Source organism: Phalacrocorax aristotelis, chromosome 1 (genome assembly GCF_949628215.1).
Source record: "Phalacrocorax aristotelis chromosome 1, bGulAri2.1, whole genome shotgun sequence".
NCBI lineage: Eukaryota > Metazoa > Chordata > Aves > Suliformes > Phalacrocoracidae > Phalacrocorax > Phalacrocorax aristotelis.
The window spans coordinates 216,928,680-216,949,808 of record NC_134276.1 but is presented as its reverse complement, the minus strand read 5'-3'; the positions used below and the strand labels follow the sequence as shown (position 1 = coordinate 216,949,808).

At 51.5% G+C, this 21,129-nt stretch overlaps 1 protein-coding gene across 1 annotated transcript; it reads left to right on the top strand.

Moving 5' to 3' along the window:
* Nucleotides 1-2,236: 2,236 nt before the first annotated feature.
* Nucleotides 2,237-20,826, top strand: SLC35B4 (solute carrier family 35 member B4). Its single transcript, XM_075081698.1, has 10 exons — nucleotides 2,237-2,454; nucleotides 7,390-7,503; nucleotides 9,173-9,275; nucleotides 10,643-10,692; nucleotides 11,885-11,966; nucleotides 13,088-13,148; nucleotides 13,953-14,062; nucleotides 14,288-14,363; nucleotides 16,555-16,630; nucleotides 17,485-20,826. Exons 1-10 carry the CDS (start codon nucleotides 2,378-2,380, stop codon nucleotides 17,729-17,731), a joined length of 996 nt encoding a protein of 331 aa, XP_074937799.1. The 5' UTR covers nucleotides 2,237-2,377; the 3' UTR covers nucleotides 17,732-20,826.
* The last annotated feature ends 303 nt before the right edge of the window (nucleotides 20,827-21,129 follow it).

Sequence of the window (21,129 nt, the reverse complement as noted above, 5' to 3'; positions counted from 1 at the left end):
TAGGAACCAAGGTGCAGCACGTTTACTGTGGCAGAAAAACAATCTCAGCCCCCCCCTCCCCTTTGAAGCACAAAGAAAGCGAATGAAAGACGAAGAAGTGAGCACCCAAGGTAGCAAAAGCTTATTAGTGAAGGGAACAGCAAAAATCGATCATTCTGACCTGTGCAGTGGCTGAGGATGTGGAAGCAGGAAACCCTGGAGATGTTACAAAGTGCCAGCAAGCCTGAGCAATCATCTTTTTTTGTTTCTAATGAGCCATGGTGCTTTTTAATAATATATAAACCATTTAAAAAGATTTGATGGGAAGACCAAGGAAGCCAGTCAAAGGGTTTCTACCTAAAGCAAGGTCAGAAAACACTGGAATGTTTTGTGAAATGGGGGAATAATGAACTTCTGCCAACTACAGAGCAAGAGCACAGCAAAACCACTGGTGTTTCCAGGGGGTCTCCCAGATGTTTGGATCCCCAAAGCATTATTTTCTGGCTGACCATCCTCCTAGAGGGTATATCCCAAGCCGAAACTCCTGGAAACATCACAAGGGAGGCCCCACATCCCTTGGGTCTGTGATGTTTTTATCAAGAAACCGTGGGGTTTCTATCTGCAGTCAAAGCCCACAAGGTACCCAAGGATCCCTGGGTGACATTGCTACAGTTTCCAGGTGTTCAGCCATGGCTCATGTAAGGCCTGAGGACACATGCTCCAAGCACCCTGGGTTTCCAGCCCCCGGCTAAGGAGCCTCGAACCCTGGGATCTCCAGCTTGGAGTCAAAGAGCCAGGAAACTTTAGCAGTGAGCAAAGAAATGGGCAAACCTGGCAGTTTCACCCATCATTTGCTGCTTTTAGCAGCAGAGGAGTTGCCAAGGCTGTCACATTTCCTGAAGAGCTGGAAATCATAAAAAGAAGTGCTTCATTTTTGGACTGACCATAGCTGTTTGCAATGTGTTCACAGGATTTCACACTTGTGTTTAAAGCAGGAGGAAAAAAAAAAAGATTTGGGTCTGATTCAGATCAAAACTTTATTAAAAACAAAATGAAACATGAAACCCCCACTTTTTGATCAATATGGCTTCTATTGATCACAGAGGGCTTTGACAGATGCTTAGCAGGGCTCTCCACACCACTTTAGAAAAGAAGATGCTTTACCCCTGACTGATATGCAGTCACATTAACAGCAGAAAACATGAATTGCTCCAACTGCAAGAATGCAAAAACACACTCCAGGACCAAGAGATAAGAAGTACAGGACAACCACATAATCCAATAGGGACAAAATAAAACTGAAGGTGCCATAGATACTGTATTAAGCCCTCAGAAAGCCCACAGCACACTGCAGACTCCACATCTCAGGGCTGGATCCTCGGAGTGGTTGTGCTGGTTTAATTAATGTTTTTACCACAACTGACGTGACACTGTCTGCATCCTGACAAGAGAAGCCAATGTACCCCGTCATGCAGGCAAATTAATAAATGCATCATTGCATTTGGCGTAGGCGCAGCACCTGTGGGTGCAATTTGTCCCCACACTGATAACCTCTCACCAAACCCTCCATCTCCAGCACCGCAGTGCCCTTCTCTCCCACCTTGATGCATGCAGGGTTGTGGCCAGAAATACCACCTTGTCCATCGCTCTGAATAGGTTATTTTTTCCCCTCCGTCTCTCCCCCTTGAAGCCATGGGTGGCTGCTGGTGCTGTTGGACCCACACAGCCCCCAAGCCACCCCAGTACTACCATCTGTGCACCTTTTCCTCCCTTTCCCCCTTGTTGGACCCTCCTTTAGCACTCATCTCCTTCTAAGCGCACAATTACTTTTCAGACCCAGTTTTGCTGCCTCAGTATCCAGTGTTTCCCACACCACTCATGGTGACATTCACACTGGCCGCAGTGGAGCTTGCCTGTAGCCCCAAGATCATGGGAGGGCCTCCCAGGAGGAAGAGACTCCCCCACAGGCCTCAAGCAAGCTCCATTTCACATCGAAGCGATAATTTCATTATTTAAACCCAAAACGGCAATTAGCAGCTGTTCCTCAGCAGCTTCTGAGCTGCCCCCCCCCCTTACTGCCCCCTATCTCCTCACGCCACCTCATCGCCCGGCCCTGCGCCGCCATTACCGCCCGCGCCACCCCGCAGAACTACAACTCCCATCATGCCATGCGGCGCGGCACCGCCTGAGGGAGGCGGGGAGGCGTCGCGGGGGACGCCGGGAGTTGTAGTCCTGACGGCAGCGCCGCGGCGGTGGTGGTGAACGGGCGGCAGGCGGGCAGAGAACTACCGGCACCCGGGAGGAAGCGGGGGCGGCGGGGCCGGGAGCGGGGACCGCGGCTCCGGGAGAGGGATGCGGTGGCGGTCCGGGACGCCGCCGCGCTTCTTGGGGCTACACCATGCACCCGGCCGTGGCGGTGGGGCTGGTGTTCGGCGGCTGCTGCAGCAACGTGGTGTTCCTGGAGCTGCTGGCCAGGTGCTGGGCCGGGGAGAGGCTTTGGGGGCAGAAGGAGGGGTTAGGGGCGGGGGTTAGGGGCAGGGATGGGATCGGGTGAGGGTCCCCGGGGCTGGGGGCCGCAGGTTCTCCCTCACCGGCTTCAGGATTTGGGAGGGGAGGAAGCGGCAGCGGTGACCAGGACGTCTCCAGGAGATTTGAGAGGGGTATGGAGGGACGGTGAGAAGATTTTGGGGTGGTGGTGGGGCTGCTGGAGGTACCCGGGGCCGGCCCCCAGCCTGGGGCTGGCCTGGCCGGGCTCTGCGGTCTCGGCGGGGTGGCTGGGCCCCCTCACAGCTTGGGGGGCAGCACCAGGCCCTGGGGCTCCCCTCATCAAGATGCCAAGAGGATCCTCGGTGCGGATCGCTGGGCCCTGGCCTTGTGTCACCCTCTGAGGGGTTTTGTGGGATTTTTGGGGCTGTCCGCCTCCGCTCGGGCTCAGTCTGGTCCTATCGTGGGCGGCTTCAGCATCCTGCCCAGGCACCGGGGATCTTCGGCCTCTGCTGACAGAGGGACCACAGGTCTGGCCCTAAAGCATCCCCACCAGCCCTGCTCTCTGGTCCCAGCGCCCCGCACAAGTAACAGCTGGAATCCCAAGGAGCAGACGTGCAGGGGCTGGCTGGGGGTCCCCTGGGACAGCAGGCAGGGCCGAGGGAGCGTCGTCCATCTGGAAGCGTGACCTTCGGCAGCATCACACGGCTGCAAAGACAATATGATGAGGTCAAGGAGTCCTTTGTAGCAGTCAGAGCAAAGGCGAATTGTCAGGTTGCAGAGAGAGCGGGGCTGACGGTTCGGGTATGTCCGAGCGCTGTCATCTTCCTCGCCCTGATGGAGGAAGGCTGGCATGGCTTGGAAAAAGTGATGGTCTGTTGGATTTGTTTTCAGGGCTAGTCAGCAAGCTGTAAAGGCAAAAGTGCTAGACCTGACTGGCAAAAAGTAATGGTTGAACTGGTTCTGTCTACAGTCACAGTAAGTCAGTGTGGAGCTGCATCCCCTGACTGCTGTGTTCACTTCAGTCATGCCCAGGCTTTCGAAACTAGTGGTTAAAACCTGCCCTTACTTCCTCCCCACCCATCATCACCCCAGATTGTTAAAAGGAAAAGGGATTGCAAAAGAGAGCCTTACTGTAAACCAGCATTGGGATTATTTGCTTGGCAAAGTGGGAAGCCAGGACACAGGTACCTAAACACAAGTTTGCACAATCACTCAGTGATCGCTGGATAAATCAAGGAGCAGTTCTTGGAAGAAGAGACCTTGTGTGGCGAGTTGTCTTTCCTCTCAAGGTTTGCTCTGACCTCTGCCTTTCCTGCCTGACTTGTGCTGCAGCATCAGTGAGGGAGGAGAAATGGGCCCTTTCAAGGTGAAGAAAGCTTTGGAGCTGGCTTATTGCATTTACTTGCATGATACTTGCAAGACACACTAGGCTTGTGTGTCCTGCAGCTAGACCTTAAAACAAAAGTGAGCCATTTGGTAATACTTAAAGGCTGCATTAGGTGTCTAAACCCCAGAAGCAATTTTGAGCAGCAAATCCTAGAAGTCCAACTGCAGATATCTAAGAATGCAGCTTTTCTGCATACAAGCTTCTCTTAAGAATTGCCTTCTATCCACTAGAAATTCCCCTGTTCCTGACAGCCCAGTTCCTGTGTCCCTCTTTTGCCCTGTTCACCTTTGGTCCCTAAATTGGGGTAACATTGGTTATTTCTGTGGGTCTTGGTGTTATTTAGAGGGGGAAAAATGTCCCTCTTGAAGACGAATCCTCCCATAACAAGCGAATCCTGCAGCATGGTCACAGGAAAAGGCAGCCACCAGACGGACGGTCTAGTGGGGAAAAACAAAGTAATTAGAATAAATTTGCTCAGGATTTATGAGGAGAGAGTAAAGGAATGAGAACTGTTTAGTCTAGAAATGCCTGAGAACAGACAAAAGACTTTAAATGTGTGGAGAATGGCTGCAGAGAAGAAGAGATAAATTTTTCTGCTGGGCTCTGGAGTCAGAACAAGAAATAAAGGGCTTAAATTGCTGTGAAGGGGATGTAAAGCAGGCCCAAACCCCAGGTTTTCTCCTTCTCGGTGTAGTGAAGTGGGGTTGTAAGAGAGAGAGCAGGAAAACTCGGAGGTTTTCATGAGCAAGTTAAACAAGCCCCTGTCTGGATGACAGAAGGAGGCCTGGACAGGGCAAGAAATGCCATCCAGTTTATCCCATTTCCCCTCTCTGGAGCAGCCCAACCTGTTCTGCTAGCGTCCTTCACCTGTTGTCCCTGGGGGTCTGTCTTTGAGCTGTGTTGCCAAAGCTCTGTGAGGCATATACATACAGGCCTGGTTAGAAAGCCTGTGATCTGCGCTTCGCCTTCTGAAGCTGTGCCCTTGTTGGGTGCCTCCTCTGTAAAAACAGTAGAGGCTCTGCATGGTAGATCTCAACTGGGTTGAAGAAGGGAAGAAGGGGTTTCATCCCTTTATGGTGCAAATGGCAGGGGTGGGGTGGTGTTTTTCTGCAGGGGCCGTTGAAGGAATTAATTTCATAGACAAAATGTGGAGTCTTCTTAAGTGACGGACAGAAACCTTCCTTGGAGAAGTGTTTTGGTTGTGTTGAACTCTGTCTGAATGCGAGTATTCTGCATCAATGTGCCCCAAACTGATGTGCTGAAATTGGGCTAGTTTGTGCTCTGCTGACGGGACCAAGAGCCCGACTCCGGCTGTTCCATCTGCCAGGGCTACTAGACGCCAACAGCCCAGGCAATTCCATCCTAAGAGGCAGGGTGACAATTGCATCATAGTGTTTCTGCATTGCTTCTGGAGGACTCTATCAGTTGGCTACAGCTAGAGCAGATCTTTGGTTGATATATCCAGATGTCTTGTCAATTCTTTTAGGTTTATTGGTGTGTTAGGATTGTGAGTCAAAGAGACAGGCAGATAAAGCCTGGTTTTGTCTGTTTGTCTTTTTATTAACAGTCAACAAATAACCCTGTGTCAACACTTCAGGGATAATGTGAGGCCATATGTACAGAAAGTGACTGTACGCAAGGATCTGTGAATTGGGAGTAAACAAAGTCTCGTGCATGGAACCTGTCTTGGTTTATTCCAACTTTACACTTGCTTTCTGTTCTCCTGCAGAAATAAGGTTTACAATCCTGGAGCCTGACCTCTGTCTTCGGCTCAGTGTCTTTTCTCTTACCCCAAGTAACTTTTGACCCTTTTAATCTTATTGCACAGCAGAGATTGAAGTCTCGTGGACAATTAAGCTCTGAAAAATGTTAAAATCGGCAGGTGGGTAGAGGAGAGGGGCTCAGGCCAATGCCTGTGCCGTGGAAAACACAGAGAGAAGATGGCCTTTCCAGGTGCTGTTTGGTGCCAGCCACGTGCCAGCTCTGCATTAACCAGAGCACTCTGCTTTTTCTGAGGTGTCTGTGGGGTGACAGAGGAGATTTTGGAGGAGACCAGACCTTGAGCTCAGCTATCTAGGAGGTGGCTCGGTTATTCCTGTTCTCCAGTGCATCTCTCAGCTTGTATTTTGCAAAACCGTCTCTAGACCCAGCCTCTACCTACTTGTGACAGCATGTTGTGTGAGCACGTTTGTGCAGCAGGGTGGGGATCGGGACTCAGTGGCGTGCAGCTTCTCCGTCTTGTCTTTGGTTTCTGTCTTGCACTGAAGGAAGGGGAAATACTTGCTCAAATTTCTGTCTCCCACTGCAAATAACAGTGAGCTTTCTGATTATCTGACATGTCACAGCTTCCTCTGAGTCCACAGCTGTCTGTGCTTCCCAAGAAATCCTCCTTTGCTCCCTCTAAGCTTCTTAGGAGGGAGGCAGAGTCTTCAGCAGGCATGTCTGCTAGGAATGGGTGAGCAACATGCAGGGAATGTTTGTTTAATGTCAGGCTGTTATGGACTGTCTTGCCCTTTTGTGTAGTTTCTCTTCCCTCAGAATAACCACACAAGGGAGAGTTACGTAAAGGTGGTGTCATTTCTGCTGCAAAAGCAGTGATAACTGCGGTGCTTGGGTCTCTCTGAGAGGACAAAGATGCTCAGCTAAGAGGGTCTCTTTCAAGGTCAGACACTGTTTTGTGGCTTTTGATACCTTGTGGAGTTTGAAAACTTCAGTGCAAAGCAAGTGTCACATTAGCAGGCTCCCTAGTTTGCCTGACTCTCACATGGCATTTAATGCCATGAACTCTTTGGGATCCCATGAGGAGCTGTTGTAGGTTCCTTCTTGAACTTACAACCAGCCTTTTGGTATCCAGCAAACACTGGAGGGCAGAGAGCTAAAGCTTGCTGGGTAAATTGAAAGCAGGCCCAAACTCACGCTCACATGTTCTGGGGATGAGGTACAAGGAGAACCATGGACACTATGACTTGCTCTGCAGACACAGACGTGACTTCAGCCCTTCCCTCATGCAGTGGAAATAAGGGCTATTGGAAATCCTACTGCCTTCCTCCTGGGTGGACTCAGCGTTTCATCTGCCCTCTAACAAACACAGCATCCTCTAGGTAGGGAGAGAGCTCTGTCAAAACCACTTCCTCATGAGAAAAAGGGAGATCCAGCTTCAGTGTGGTTATGTTGGTGCTTGATATTGCTCATTCAAATCCTATACCCTGTCAGGATGTTATACAGACCTGTGAGGTGCGACCAGTTTCCTCTTTCACTTCCTGACCCGGTTCACCATGTGGGCAGGGTTGGCCGCTCAATTCCTCTTCGGAAATGTTTGAGGAAGGGATTGCTGCACATGTATCTACAAGTGCAGGTGAATAAATACCTGCAGGGAAGTGTTTAACAAACGCAACGTGAGAACCTGGACAGATAAAGCAGTGAAGCCACCCAGGTTGATGCTCACTCTGGGATTATGAGCTGTTAGGCTCTTTCTATGCAGTGCTTGTTCTCCATGGCATTGCTTTTATGCTTGTCTTTCTTCTCCATACCTGCAGGGAGTTTCCAGGATGTGGGAACATAGTGACATTCTCCCAGTTCCTGTTTATTGCAGTGGAAGGCTTTATCTTCGAAGCCAACTTTGGGAGGAAGAGGCCGGCCATACCAATAAGGTACAGTTGATCTGAACACTTTTGCTAGGCACAAAATGACTGGCTAGCTGTTATCTCAAGAAATGTGTAATAAAATGGCTTATCCGTTTATCCTGTCTAAATCCCATCCATTCTGCAGCATTTGTGAAGCCTCATTGAGAACCTGTCATGCCTATATAAAATATGAACTCCTTGTTTATTGAGAATTTTTAATAGGAAATTGCCATCAGATACTTTCCTGTCCAAGAAATGGCAGTATTTTGCACAGTTTGCCGTGTTTGAAGAGCTTACTGTCTCTCCGGGGGTTGGTGCAATGGGCATGGGAGGGAGAGCTTTACTGGAAAGCCAGCCAAATTCACTTTTGAATTTCTCTGTCAGGGCTGATCTTGCCCTGGGAATAGCCTGGCATGTTCATGCTCTCCTCCCTGGCACTCAGCGGCTGAAGTGAAGTGAGGAGGTTTTCATAGAATCATGTAATCGTTAAGGTTGGAAAAGACCCTTAAGATCATAGAGTCCAATCAGTAACCTATCACTGCCAAGCCCCCCACTAAACCATGTCCCTAAGCACCACGTCTACACGTCTTTTAAACGCCTCCAGGGATGGTGACTCAAGCACCTCCCTGGGCAGCCTGTGTCAATGCCTGACAACCCTTTTGGTAATGACCAACCTGAACTTCCCCTGGCACAGCTTGAGGCCATTTCCCCTCATCCTATGGCTTGTTACTAGGGAGAAGAGACCGACCCCTGCCTCGCTACACCCTCCTTTCAGGCAGCTGCAGAGAGCGAGAAGGGCTCCCCTCAGCCTCCTCTTCTCCAGGCTAAACCCCCCCAGCTCCCCCAGCCGCCCCCCAGCACACTTGTGCTCCAGACCCTGCCCCAGCCCCGCTGCCCTTCTCTGGACACGCTTCAGCCCCTCCAGGGCCTTCTTGTCCCGAGGGGCCCAAACCTGAGCCCAGCATTCGAGGTGGGGCCTCCCCAGGGCCGAGCACAGGGGCCCCATCCCTGCCTGGCTCCTGCTGGCCACGCTATTCCTGATACAAGCCAGGATGCCATTGGCCTTCTGGGCTGCCTGAGAACACTGCTAGATTTTTGTGGGGCTCCTCAGCAGCCTGCCTAGCCTGTGGCAAAACAGAGCGCTGTGCTGAGTGCTCAGGACAGAGATCCTCATGACAGGAAGTTGAGGGCAAATTTAGTGCCACTCAGGGCTTCTCCACAGCAAGGAATTTCAATTTGTGGAGGCTCTCTAGCTTAGGGGTAGAACCATGGAGGTGTTCAGCCTGGATTTGAATAGTTTCTCATTCCACTGAGGGTAGCGATGCCTGCTGGCAGAAATTGAATCCCCTCAAGTCAAGCCTTGTCTTATCCCACTGTCCTGAGGAAACAGGGGTCTGGAGAAAGTCCATGCAAAAAGATCCCAGCTGGGGTATCCTCAGTTCTCCTTTGCTTCTGGAATTAGCACAAGCTGAGCCAGTGCAGGTCAGCCTGTGTCCTGTTCTAAGGACTTCCCTGCTACATCCAAAGCGGATCGATCTCCTCGTTAGTCCTTGTCACAGACCCAAGAGCTAGGTGGGCTTCTGCTCCGCTCCAGACCTTTCCTTGCAACCCATAATCTGTTCCCAAGGTGTGTCCCAGCATCCCAGGGAGGTGCATGCACAACTATCAGCTGGGGTTTTTTGTGTTTGTGTTTCAGGTACTATTTCATCATGGTGGCCATGTTCTTCACTGTCAGTGTGGTGAATAACTATGCCCTGAACTTAAATATCGCCATGCCGCTGCACATGATCTTCAGATCAGTGAGTACTGTCATACCATCCTTTTGTCCTCATATGACATCTCTTCCCGTCATCTCTGTAAGCACCGTCTCTGGTGCAGGTGTTCTGCCACCCTCTCTTTTCCTGAGGGCACCAAAACCCCATGCAAATACTAAACACCAGCTAACTTGTGGGGAGAGCAACGTCGCTCTGAAGGCTCAGCTCCAGTTCTCACTTTCACAGCATTGATCATTAAATTTCAACTTAGTGGAGAGACAAGGGAAGTGAGGCTCAAACAGGCTTCATATTTCCAATGGTGATGGGGAAGTAACAATGACAAAGCCAAGCCCAGACTCTGGCTCTCAGCCCTGACAGCTGGCCAAAGAGACCCTGCACAGCTATACTAAGTGGTTCATGCCCTAGTGTTCGTGCCTTGGTTAAGCACCCCATGTCAGAGAGCATGGATTTGGCCTAGTTCCACCTGCACTGTTATTGCATAGGTCTTTGCTTTGGAAAATGCTATTTAAATGCATCTTCACTTAAGTGTAGATGAATGTCAGGCTAAAACATCTGTTAAAACCAAAGGCAATGGAGCCCCAGCTGCTGGGAATAACAAAATCTTCTGGGCAGATATCCTGGGTGGGGGCTGTTCTCCCACAGCGTGTGATGGGGTGGAGGTACCTGAAGTCAGGAGAGGTTAAAAAGAAGAAAAACAGCCAGCACTGTAGGAGACCTGTCCTGCATTAACCATGAGGGGTGGTTCTTGTATTGCAGCCCTGCAGTCAATCTCTGGAGCCATACTCCTGTTCCCAATTAAAAACACAGCGATTTGGCCATGTTCTGGTCTGTAGCACACACTGAGTGCCATGAGTGGGCCAAAAAAGGGGGAGGCCAGCTGGCCAGAAAATCCTAGTAGCCTATTTGCCCCAGCGTCCTAGTTCCCAAGCCACACAGCTCAGATTCTCCCCTCCTCCTAGCTGAAGTGAGACTCATAGAATCATTTAGGTTGGAAAAGACCTTTAAGATCATGAAGTCTAACCATAAATCCAGCACTGCCAAGCCCACCACTGAACCATGTCCCTCAGCACCATGTCTACATGTCTTTTAAATACCCCCAGGGATGGTGACTCCACCACTTCCCCGGGCAGCCTGTTCCAGTGCTTGACGACCCTTCTGGTGAAGGAGTTATTCCTAATAGGCAATCTAACCCTCTCCTGGCACAACTTGAGGCCATTTCCTCTCCTCCCCACCCTTTTAGTCTCCCTGATCCTGTTCTGGCATTTCTGTTCATGTTTTGGCATTAGTTGTATTGAGTTTGCGGCCTTTCTCAGGGATGGGCAGCCCAGTCCAGGGAATTTTGTCATGCTGACCTTCTATTTTGTTTTTGTCCGCTCTCTCTTCTTTCCCAGGGTTCTCTCATAGCAAGCATGGCTCTAGGTATCATCATTTTGAAGAAAAGGTAAAGCACAAGCCTCTTTCATATATTGTCAGGGAATGCTCTGCCTTTGACTTAATCCTGACTGGTGTTTAGTCCCCTCCCCTTTCCTGTTAAATATTCTTGTTTTAGTTAAACTGAGGGGGAAACTGAGACACACAGGTGTGCCTAGACTAGAGACTGGAGTAGTTCCTTCCCTCTTCTGCATTTCCACCACCCCTCGCTCTTCATTGAAGGCAACCATGGACCGAAAAGAGAGATTTTACTCATGACTACCGCCTTCTATGTTAGTCATTTTCTTTCCTCTTACTTCTGTGTGGCTGGTACCACTCCTGATGGATGGCTGTACTGGCTCTGCCTGGGAGGGGGTTAACTTCTTCATAGCAGCCCATATGGTGTTGTGTTTGGGATTTGTGGCTTAAACAGCATTGATAGCACGCTGATGTTTTGGCTGTTGCTGAATAGCGCTTACACAGTGTCAAGGCTTTCTGTTTTTCCCACTCAGCCCCCAGCGAGTAGGCTGGGGGTGGACAAGAAGTTGCAAGGGGATACAGCTGGGACAGCTGACCCAAAATGGCCAAAGGGATATTCTGTGCCATATAATGTCATGTGCTGCAATAGAAACCAGGGTAGAGGAAGGAGGAGGTTGGGGGAAGTTGGATTTCAAGATGGACATGCCTATAGGAAGTGGTGAGCGATTGCTTTTGCATTGTTTTTGTTGGTTATTTTCCCCCTCACCTACTAAACTCTTTAGCTCAACCCGTGAGTTTTCACGTTCTTGCTCTTCTAGTTCTCTCCCCACGAGGCTGGGGAATGAGTGAGTGGCTGTGTAGGTGCTTGGCTGCTGGCTGGGGTCAACCCACTACAGTGGGCAAAGGCATTGGATGGGAAGGTCCTCCCAGCTGCTTGGGCTCTGGCTGTGGGACCAGTGTGGGCACATCCCCTGCCGCTCCATTGCTATGTTAGAACTGCGCTGGCTTTGATCTGAGAGGGATCTTTTGCCATGGGCAAGGAGATATTGGTCCAAATGCTTCTTTTTTGTTGCAGTTGGAGTAAGTTGGCCTTCCCTTCCAGCAATATCCAACGTTAAGTAATGGGTATGTGCCCATTACCCCAAGTTCACGCTGGTGTAATGGAGCAAAATGCAATGCAAGGGAGCAGCGGATGAACATGAGGCTGGGCTGGATCACTGACATCTGTCTTCTCCCCTGTGCAGATACAGCGTATCTAAATACACGTCCATAGCCCTGGTGTCCCTGGGGATCTTTACCTGCACTTTCATGTCTGCAAAGCAAGTGGTAAGGATTGGAAAGGGTCTGAGGTCATAGCTGTTAACCTTATTGACAGGAGGAGCTGCTGTCAGCACCTTCATCAGTAATTCGCTTTGCCTGACTATTAATGGAGAGACAAGACGTCTCCTAGCTCTGGATCTGCTCCCTGAAAGCTCTTGTTCTTGATCTCATTTTCCTGTGGCTGGAGGGAAGGGATGCACACACGTGCATGTGATTTAACTTAATTACAGATGCCTTTTATCCTGCAATGTTCAGGTTGCTTTTTGCTGAGAATATACCATTATTATTACCCACATCCTGATCTTTTCAACTGAAGACAGAAAAATGGCATAAAGTGGTGGTCAAGTGAAAATTGGTTGCATTTAATCCAGTTCTGAGAGACTGGAAAGAAACAGGGCTGCCAAACCTCCAAATCCCCCATCATTTAATAACTACTTATACTTCTAAGGTGTCTGAGGAAGGTTTGTACTATAAGGCCTTGCTGTGTCTTAATCCAGATTAACTCTCAGCAGGCATGGGGTTTTGGTAGAGTATGGACAGTTGTGGCAAAGGTGAGTAATCTAATTTACCCTAAACCACAGTGAAAGAGTTGAGCCAAGTCCTGCTACCTAGAGTTTTACCCTTGGCTAACAGCATCTACAGGCCTGTTTTCCTCAATGTCTTGACCACAAGCCAGAGGCCTGGTTTTAGTACCTGCCTGGGACTTGGCCAGAGCCCTTGTTCTTTCCTGCACACCAGCCTCTGAGATTGGGACAGAGGAGCCTGCCAATGGGCGCTCTGTGAGAGCTTTCTAAGCGGCAGTGATTATTTTTGTGGTTGAAGAGTTTGGTCTCTGACCAAGGCAGGGCATTTCTTTCAGAAAAGCTACTTTCTTGGTCAGACATTTAAACTTTGGCTGGAATCCGGTGCATTCCCTGAAGCAGAGTGGAAAGCAAAGTGGCTGTAGTTGCTACCACCTCTGTTCAGCCAGGGATGCAGCTCTGGAGATTGTGAGACCTTGGATGCTCTTTGCTTTATGGGCTTGCTTGGAACACAACGTACAAACTAAGAGCAAGGTACAGGCAGGTCTGAATGAGCTGCAGGGACATGGTAGCTCATGACGACTATGTTGTGTCTCCCTCCACCAGGCATCTGACTCCGGCTTAAATGAAGAGGATGGACTCCAGGTTTTCTTGTGGTGGCTGCTAGGTATGTGAGTGCCACATCTCCAGCTGACCTTGCTGGGACACTGGCAAGACTCGGCTCTCTGATGTCCTTGGCCATGTGGGTTGTGCAAAGCAAACTGTGGTGAGGGTCCCCACGCTGAGGTTAAGTTGTGCTGAGCATCTGGTAGATGCTGGTTTGCAAAGAATGAGGTTTTGCGGCACTTCTTAGCTGCTTTGCACAAGGAGATACTCTTCACTTGGCCAACAAGTTAAATACAGAACCAAAGGGGTTTCTGCAAGGTGGCAGCTTAGTGATAGAATGAGACTAGAGCCTTCCATGTTTGCAGATATCTACTTGATTTCTCTCTGCAAAAGCAGCCCTACCTGATGTACCTGCTGCTGTGAGCTATGCTGCAGAGAGGGAGAGGGGCTGTAGCTGGTTCAAGTGTTCATTCAGCACAATATTACATGGAGGATTCTCTACAGTCTGGCCTTGAGTCTAGTTTTGTACCTCCAACCTAGGTTTATTGCTGGCTTTTCAGAGGAATTGGGATTGATGTATCGTCAATTGTGGCAAACAACTGTACCCCTGGTATCCCACCAGCTCTGCCTGCCAGGGCTGAGTCTCTATTTTTAAAGACATGATCTTTTCAGAAGTCTCTTGGCATCTCGGCCTTTGTAATAAGATACCCGTGTCCTCAAGACAGCTATCAGTTTTCTGCCCATCTTATCAAGTGTGGATGCTTTGGCCCTTTTTCACTGAAACCCAAATCAAGGGAGTTATCAAGCTGTTTGTCCTGAGCTATGCCGTCCCTGGCAGCGTTGCAAGGCTGTGCTTCTGTTCCAGGTATTGCTGCGCTCACCTTCGCCCTCCTCATGTCTGCCAGGATGGGGATTTTCCAGGAGACGCTGTACAAGCAGTTTGGGAAGCACTCCAAAGAGGCCCTTTTTTACAATGTAAGTCATGTCTTTTCTGTTGCTTTTACTGGGCAGATAGAGGTGCTAAGAGAGTCCCTTCCCCTCCCACCCTGTACTTGGCACAAATTCGAAGGATCACACGCTGCAAGGCTGGAGCAGTGAAGGGTGTGCTCTCATCCAGAAGCGAGCGGCTGGTTTCCCAGGATGAGACATGGGCTGGGTTCACATAATCCATTCACATCATGTCTTTACTTTTCTCTCCAGCACGCGTTACCACTCCCTGGCTTTCTCCTCCTTGCCCCAAACATCTACCACCACGCGGTCCTCTTCAGCCAGTCCGGTGAGTGTTGCACAGACAGCTCCTTGCTCTTGTACCTTTCTGTCCTCTGGAAAAACGCTCCAGGAAGCTTTCAGTCCAGCAGCTGTGCACTTCAGACTGTTGTCTCTGGTTATTCAAGCCTTTTGAGTTTCCAGGTTTGATAGAAAGCCAAAAGCCAAAAAAAACAACCCCACACTGTCTTGGGGACATTGTCGTGGTAGGCCAGATGCCAGCATGCTTGGACAGGCGGCGATTGCTGACTGCTGAGAGCCTGGCCACGGGCAGCTGACCGTTCAGCTGGTGCCACAGCAACTTGCAAAGCTAAGCCATGAGTTTCTGTTTGCATCACTGTAGTTAAAAGCCAAGCTTTGCGCTAATGCACACGCGTACACCTGTGGGCCCAGCCAGGTTGCTCATCCATCCACCTTGACCTATACATCTGCTTAAGTTTAACAGTAAAATTCACCAGGCTTTTCAGTGCCAGCGAGCTTCCTATATTCTGATCCCAGTTTTTTGAAACTGGAGGGATCTTCACTGAGTAGGTTTGCTGGTGCTTCAATTCCCTCTGGGCACAGGGGATTTTTGCATGCATAGATCACTGTAATCTGTTAATCAATATCATTGCAAAGTATTTCTCACATGCTAGACTCAAGAAAAGCATGAGATAGGTGACCCCTGGGGAAAGGAATGTGGTAGTTCAAAAATGGGAGTAACAGGACCAAATCCTCAACACCAGCTGTAGGTACAGATCCGTTGGCTTTGTTTTGCCAGTGCTGTGCAGGCTTTCTCATGCTAGGGCTGTCAGCCTCTCAGAGCCACACAGTTGATTCATCCACTTTTAACAGCAGGGCAGCCCTGACACAAGAAAGCAAGACAGAGGTTTTATTTCAGTGTCTTTTTCCCTTAGCCTACTTCTTCCTCCATCTTCCTTTCTTCCCTACGGAAGTCCAAGCATAAATATCTGCAAACTCTCTTTCATTTGTCGTTTAGCACAGTAAGAACAAGGTAGCTCTCCATTTGGAGCAAAATCAAAATGTGCGCACGCCTCAGTCTGCCTAATGCAGCAACTGCCTCCTGAAGCTGCAGCATGTCCTGGATCATGGTCAGTCCTGGACAGGAGAATCATAGAATCATTAAGGGTGGAAAAGACCTCTAGGATCATCAAGTCCAACCACCAACCCAACACCCCCAGGCCTCCAAAACCATGGCCCCAAGTGCCACGTCTGCACGGTGTTTGAACCCCCCCAGGGACGGTGACTCCCCCACCTCTCTGGGCAGCCTGTGCCAGGGCCTGACCACGCTGGCAGGGAAGGCATTTTCCCTCATCTCCAACCTAAACCTCCCCTGACGCAGCTTGAGGACGTTTCCTCTCGTCCCATCACTGGTGACTTGGGAGCAGAGACCAGCCCCCCCCTCACTCCAGCCCCTCTCAGGCAGCTGCAGAGAGCGAGAAGGGCTCCCCTCAGCCCCCTCTTCTCCAGGCTAAATCCCCCCAGCCCCCTCAGCCAGCCCCCAGCACACTTGTGCTCCAGACCCTGCCCCAGCCCCGCTGCCCTTCTCTGGACACGCTCCAGACCCTCCAGGGCCTTCTTGTCCCGAGGGGCCCAAACCTGAGCCCAGCATTCGAGGTGGGGCCTCCCCAGTGCCGAGCACAGGGGCCCCATCCCTGCCCAGCTCCTGCTGGCCACACCAGTGCTGACACAAGCCCGGGGGCTGGTGGCCTCCTTGGCCACCTGGGCACTGCTGGCTCATGCCCAGCCGGCTGTCAGCCAGCACCCCCAGGGCCTTCTCCGCCGGGCACTTCCCAGCCCCTCTGCCCCAGGCCTGGGGCGCTGCCTGGGGTTGGTGTGACCCAAGGGCAGGACCCGGCACTGGGCCTTGTTAAACCTCACACAACTGGCCTCGGCCCATGGATCCAGCCTGCCCAGGTCCCTCTGCAGAGCCTTCCTGCCCTCCAGCAGATTGACGCTCCCGCCCAGCTTGGTGTCACCTGCAAACTCACCGAGGGCGCACTTGATCCCGTCACCCAGATCATGGATAAAGACATTAAACAAGGCTGGCCCCAACACTGAGCCCTGGGGAGCCCCGCTCGTGACCGGCCGCCAGCTGGATTTAGCCCTGATCACCCCAACTCTCTGGGCTGACACCTCTCCTTACATCTTCTTTAAGCAATAGCAGGGCAGTGACCTTGCTTTGTCTCTTCTCCCAACAGAGCTGTTCCAGGTCCCAGTGATCGGGCTGACCCTGCCAATCATGTGGTTCTACCTCCTCATGAACGTCATCACTCAGTATCCTTTCAAAGCTCAGCTTGAGGCACACCAAGGAGATTGCAGTGGGGTGGGAGAGGAGGAGTGGGGTGGGGTGCCGAGTCCTTGGAGCCTTCCCTGCATTTGGGAGCTGATGTTTGTGTAACTCGGAAAATATAGAGTGGAATTAAACTTGGGGCTTATGTTTTTCCCAGGGTGGCTGAAATCTGCCACCACCTCCCCAGGGACAGGCTGACTGGTACAAACTCACGGCAGTTCTGCTAGCCAGCTCTAGGTAGAAGGGTCAGATCAGGAGCTGTTTGTGATATATCAGTGTGAAGAGTCATCCAGGCAGAGAGGAGAGGTCTGCAAGTCTGATGAAGCTGAGATACCCTCGAGAAAGGAACCCTTCAGTCCGAGGCCCTCTTACCATTTTCCTCTCACTGCCGAGAGCGCCCTGTGCCCTATTGCTGCTCACGCTCCCCCAGGAAACCCCCATGTTTCATCTGCCTTCCCCGTGCCCCTCACAGGGGGAAGGGGGACTTCTGCTGCCTATAAACGGCGAACTCTGATTTTACCACCTTTGGCTCTCCGGCAGGGACTGTAAGCCCTGCGCGCCACTGACCTTTTGCCAACAGATCAGCCCCAGCTGCTCTTGTGGGGTAGTTTTGCTGTCCCAGAGCAGGGCTGGGGGAAGCCTGGAAGATTTGGGGTGTCCCTGGGGTTTGTAGCGAAGCTGTTCCTAGCTGTAGAAATGCTGATCTGAGGAGAAGGGAATTTTATTCCCGCTGTAACCAGACCGGGGCTATCCATTGCCCAGTCCTTTTCATTCCCGAAGGCCTGCCCACGTGTCCTCTCTCTTCTGCCCCGATGTCCCCTTACCTCTGCCCACCCAGATACGTCTGCATCCGAGGCGTCTTCATCCTCACCACGGAGTGCACCTCCCTCACCGTCACGCTGGTGGTGACGCTGCGCAAGTTCGTCAGCCTCATCTTCTCCATCCTCTATTTTCGCAACCCCTTCACGGCCTGGCACTGGCTGGGCACCGCCTTTGTCTTCGTGGGGACTCTCATGTACACGGAGGTGTGGAACAGCCTCGGGCCCTTCCTGGCCCGCTGGAGGAAGAGGCCGAAGGAGGAGTAACGGCTGGGGACTCTCTGCAGGGACCTTTTTATTGTTTTATAGAGCAGCAGGGAATCCCCCAGAGGGGGGTTGTTTTATAACACGGGGGAGGTTTTGGCTGTGCCAAGCTCCTGGGAAACATGGAGTCTCCGCTGGGAACCTACCTGAAATGGATCATGAAGAGACGATACGGTTATTTTTGCAAGGTTGCATTTTTTTATGCAACCCCTTTTGCTTCCAACCTTTCCCTTTTTTTTTTTTTGTTTTTGTTTGAATAACCCTTTTTAAGTAACAAAAGCTGACCCAGTTCTCTGTTCGGAGCCCAGCCTCTCTGTGGTGCCGTCACCCACCCCTCCTGGCTTCGATGAGGTGGGCCCTGAGCCTGTTTGGTGCCGTCCTTTAACGTCCAGGTGGCCGTAGTGGGTGGCTGAGCCCCGGGGAACTGCTCTTCGTGCAGCAGGTTGTTAGTTACACTGGAAAGGCCGGGCCTGGCTGTTAACCCGCGTCCTTGTTACCTGATCCTACAGCCTGTGCTGGGAGGGTGTCGGATACACCTGTAGCTACGGCCTTCCAGTCTGCCCAGTACATCTTCCACTGGGGAATGGCCCAGGGGGCTGATTCCCAAGCCACCAAGCCCCCCGTCACTAGTAGCAGGGGGTAGTTGGGAATGTGAGGAAACCGAAAAGGGCCGATGCTACGGGGACAGAAAATGCCGCTGCGTCACCTTCGCAGCCTTCTCAGGGAGACGGTGAAGTGCTGTTGAGGCTTTGCTGAGTCCTCAGATGTTGCCCTGATACTTCACCAGCCGGAGGGTACCGTGGGTTCCTCCTGCTTTGGTTAGGTCCTCAGCGCAGGTCACTTTTCAGTCACCTCCCACTTTTTCCCTCACTACAGGCATGTTCAGCGGGCTTCATTCCCAGCAGTCAGCCGCAACGAACAACTGCTGCGCCCCAGCTTGTGGTCCCCCGCATCCAGCCCAACCTCAGGGTTCAAATGACGCCAAGAAACTTAAGAAGGGCCAGTAAGGCTGAGCTTATTTCTGCTGCTGGAGGGAGCTGGGTTTACTGTCCTTTCACCCAAGTCTCCTCCCACCCCTTGGGCATCAGCATTGCTCGTGGCGTTTCTGTGCCTCATAGCAGCGTCCACCTGGCGTGGGAGCGGTGTCCCTTAGTGTCACCCCTTAGCTGGGGCAGGGGTGGCTGCGAGAGCTTTGGGAGGGTGTCCCCACGTGTGCAGACTTTGCCTGTCTCCCAGCAAGGTGAGGGGCCGCAGCCACAGCTCTTCAGGGGCTGCTCAGCGTTGGGCAGAGCAAGGGCTAGTGCGCAGCCTTGGAGCAGAGGGGAGCATCTTTGCGCTGCCTCAGTTTTCCTGGAGCACCTTGTTCTCATCATCATGGTACTGTCCCTGCTCAGCAATATCAACATGATGCACGTCAGGCTTGGCCAAGTGAGGACTGTACTCCGTTATTCTTCCACCCAACGTCCCCATAGCTTCCAGGCTCAGTGTTTACAGCCCCTGCAACGTTAAACCTGTGCTTGTGGTGGGTTAACCCCGGTTGGCAGCGAAGCACCGCAGGGCTGCTCGCTCACTGTCCCCCACAGTGGGACCAGATGGTGGGGGACAGAAAGAGTAAAACCAGGAAAATTTGTGAGTTGAGCTAAAGATGGAAAGAGGAAGGGGAAAAAAATAAAAAGGCGGGTGATGCAAAGGCAACCGCTCACCGTCTCCCACTGTCAGCACTCTGCCCAGCTCATCCCTAGGCTATGGTGACCTTCCCAAACCCTCCTCCCTTCTGTTTTTAACCTGTATTGGCCCTCTTGGATGTGCCCTTTCCTGGCTTCTTGCCCGCCCACGGCCAAATCCTTGGTGGGGAGCAGAGTGGGAGGAAAGGGAAAGCCTTGATGCTATGGAAGCGCTGAAATGTTGGTGTGTTGTCAGCACTGTTTTAGCCCCAGATCCAAAGCCCGGCACAATATGGGCCGATATGGAAAAAGGTAACTCCCAAGCAGCGTCAGTACGGTGCTGACAGACCCTGCAGCCTGCTCCTTCCTGAGATGCTGAAGGGTTTTTTTGCCTCTTCTGGTTTTGATTTTTTTTCCTCAGCCTGAAAAAAAACATGTTTCCAAGGATTTTGGAGCTGGGGCAACTGTTTCCCCACAGCTGCCCCAGCATCTAGTGCCGCTTAGCGCCCGCCGCCAGCTGTTTGCGCAGGCTCCGGGGACGCCCCAGGGAGAGGCAAAACCTTTATCCCTCATCTTGATCTTCAAAACTATTTACACGGAGCTTCAGCTGAGACAGAGAGGCAGGGGCAGGCAATGCAAATCCAGCGTGAAAGCGTCGGGGGCCACTGAGCAACCGGTGGGGTTCCGCAAAGCTTATGACGGGCGTAAGGCCAGGCTGACGGCTGAAGCTGCTGGGCAGCCGGAGCTGCCACCCCTGTCAGGTGGCCGTGGCGGCGCTTGCCTTAACCCGGGCTGGGGGTTTAGCAAAGCAATAGCTGAGCGGGTGCCTGAGTGAGTGTAACATAGTGTACATAGCCTCCTCGCTCGGTCCCTCTTCATATCAAGGGAATTGCATGTTGTCCCCATTTTCTGTGTGATGGTAGGTTTGGGGGTGTTTGGCTTTCTCTTTTTTTTTAAACCGTGTGCCGTACTTGGTCATCACTCGACCCACATGTCAACGATGGGTTATTGTTGTTGTCAGGGGTATTTTTTTCAACCTTACAGTATAATCTGCGTGTTCCTAAATATTTATACTTATTAGAGCGTCACAGAAGGGGCAGCGATTCCCTTCCCACTGTAGGAGAGCGGGAGAGCTTGCCCAGTTGTGACATGGAGGAACGGTCCGTGCAGAAGGGCCCCATTAGCCAAAATCAGTATTTGAATCCAAGGCCCCCCCCCCAAAATGGGGCCACTGATTTGTTTGGTTTTAAAGTCTGCGGTAGAGATAATAACACATCAATTTTTTTAGCAGAGGCTGGAAAGGCGGGTGAGCCAAAGTATTTTTGATCAGTGTTCTGGATTTCCAGAGCTTCTGGATTGGCTGGTCAGGTTCAGGGTGATGCTTTTGTGGTTTTTTTAATAAAAACAAAATAAATATGTATCCTCTTCGAAGTATGTTGGTTGTCTCGTTTCTCCTTCCACGCTTTGCTACTGGTAATCAGCTGCTGGTGATTGGAAAATTAATGGGGCTCGGAAATTGGTGCAAAACTTCTTCTGCCTTTAATATGAGAGAAGGTAGAAAAGACTCAGCCTTGTTGGGGTTTGAAGGAAAGACCCGACCGCCTCCTTCCCCGGCCTCCACTGGAACACCCAGCAGCACCACAGCGTCCCACGCCAAGTGTCCTTGACCGGCAGCACCCCCAATCCTCACCCGCAGCGCTGGGGCCACAGCTCCCCCAGACGTGTCCTCTAGGGCTT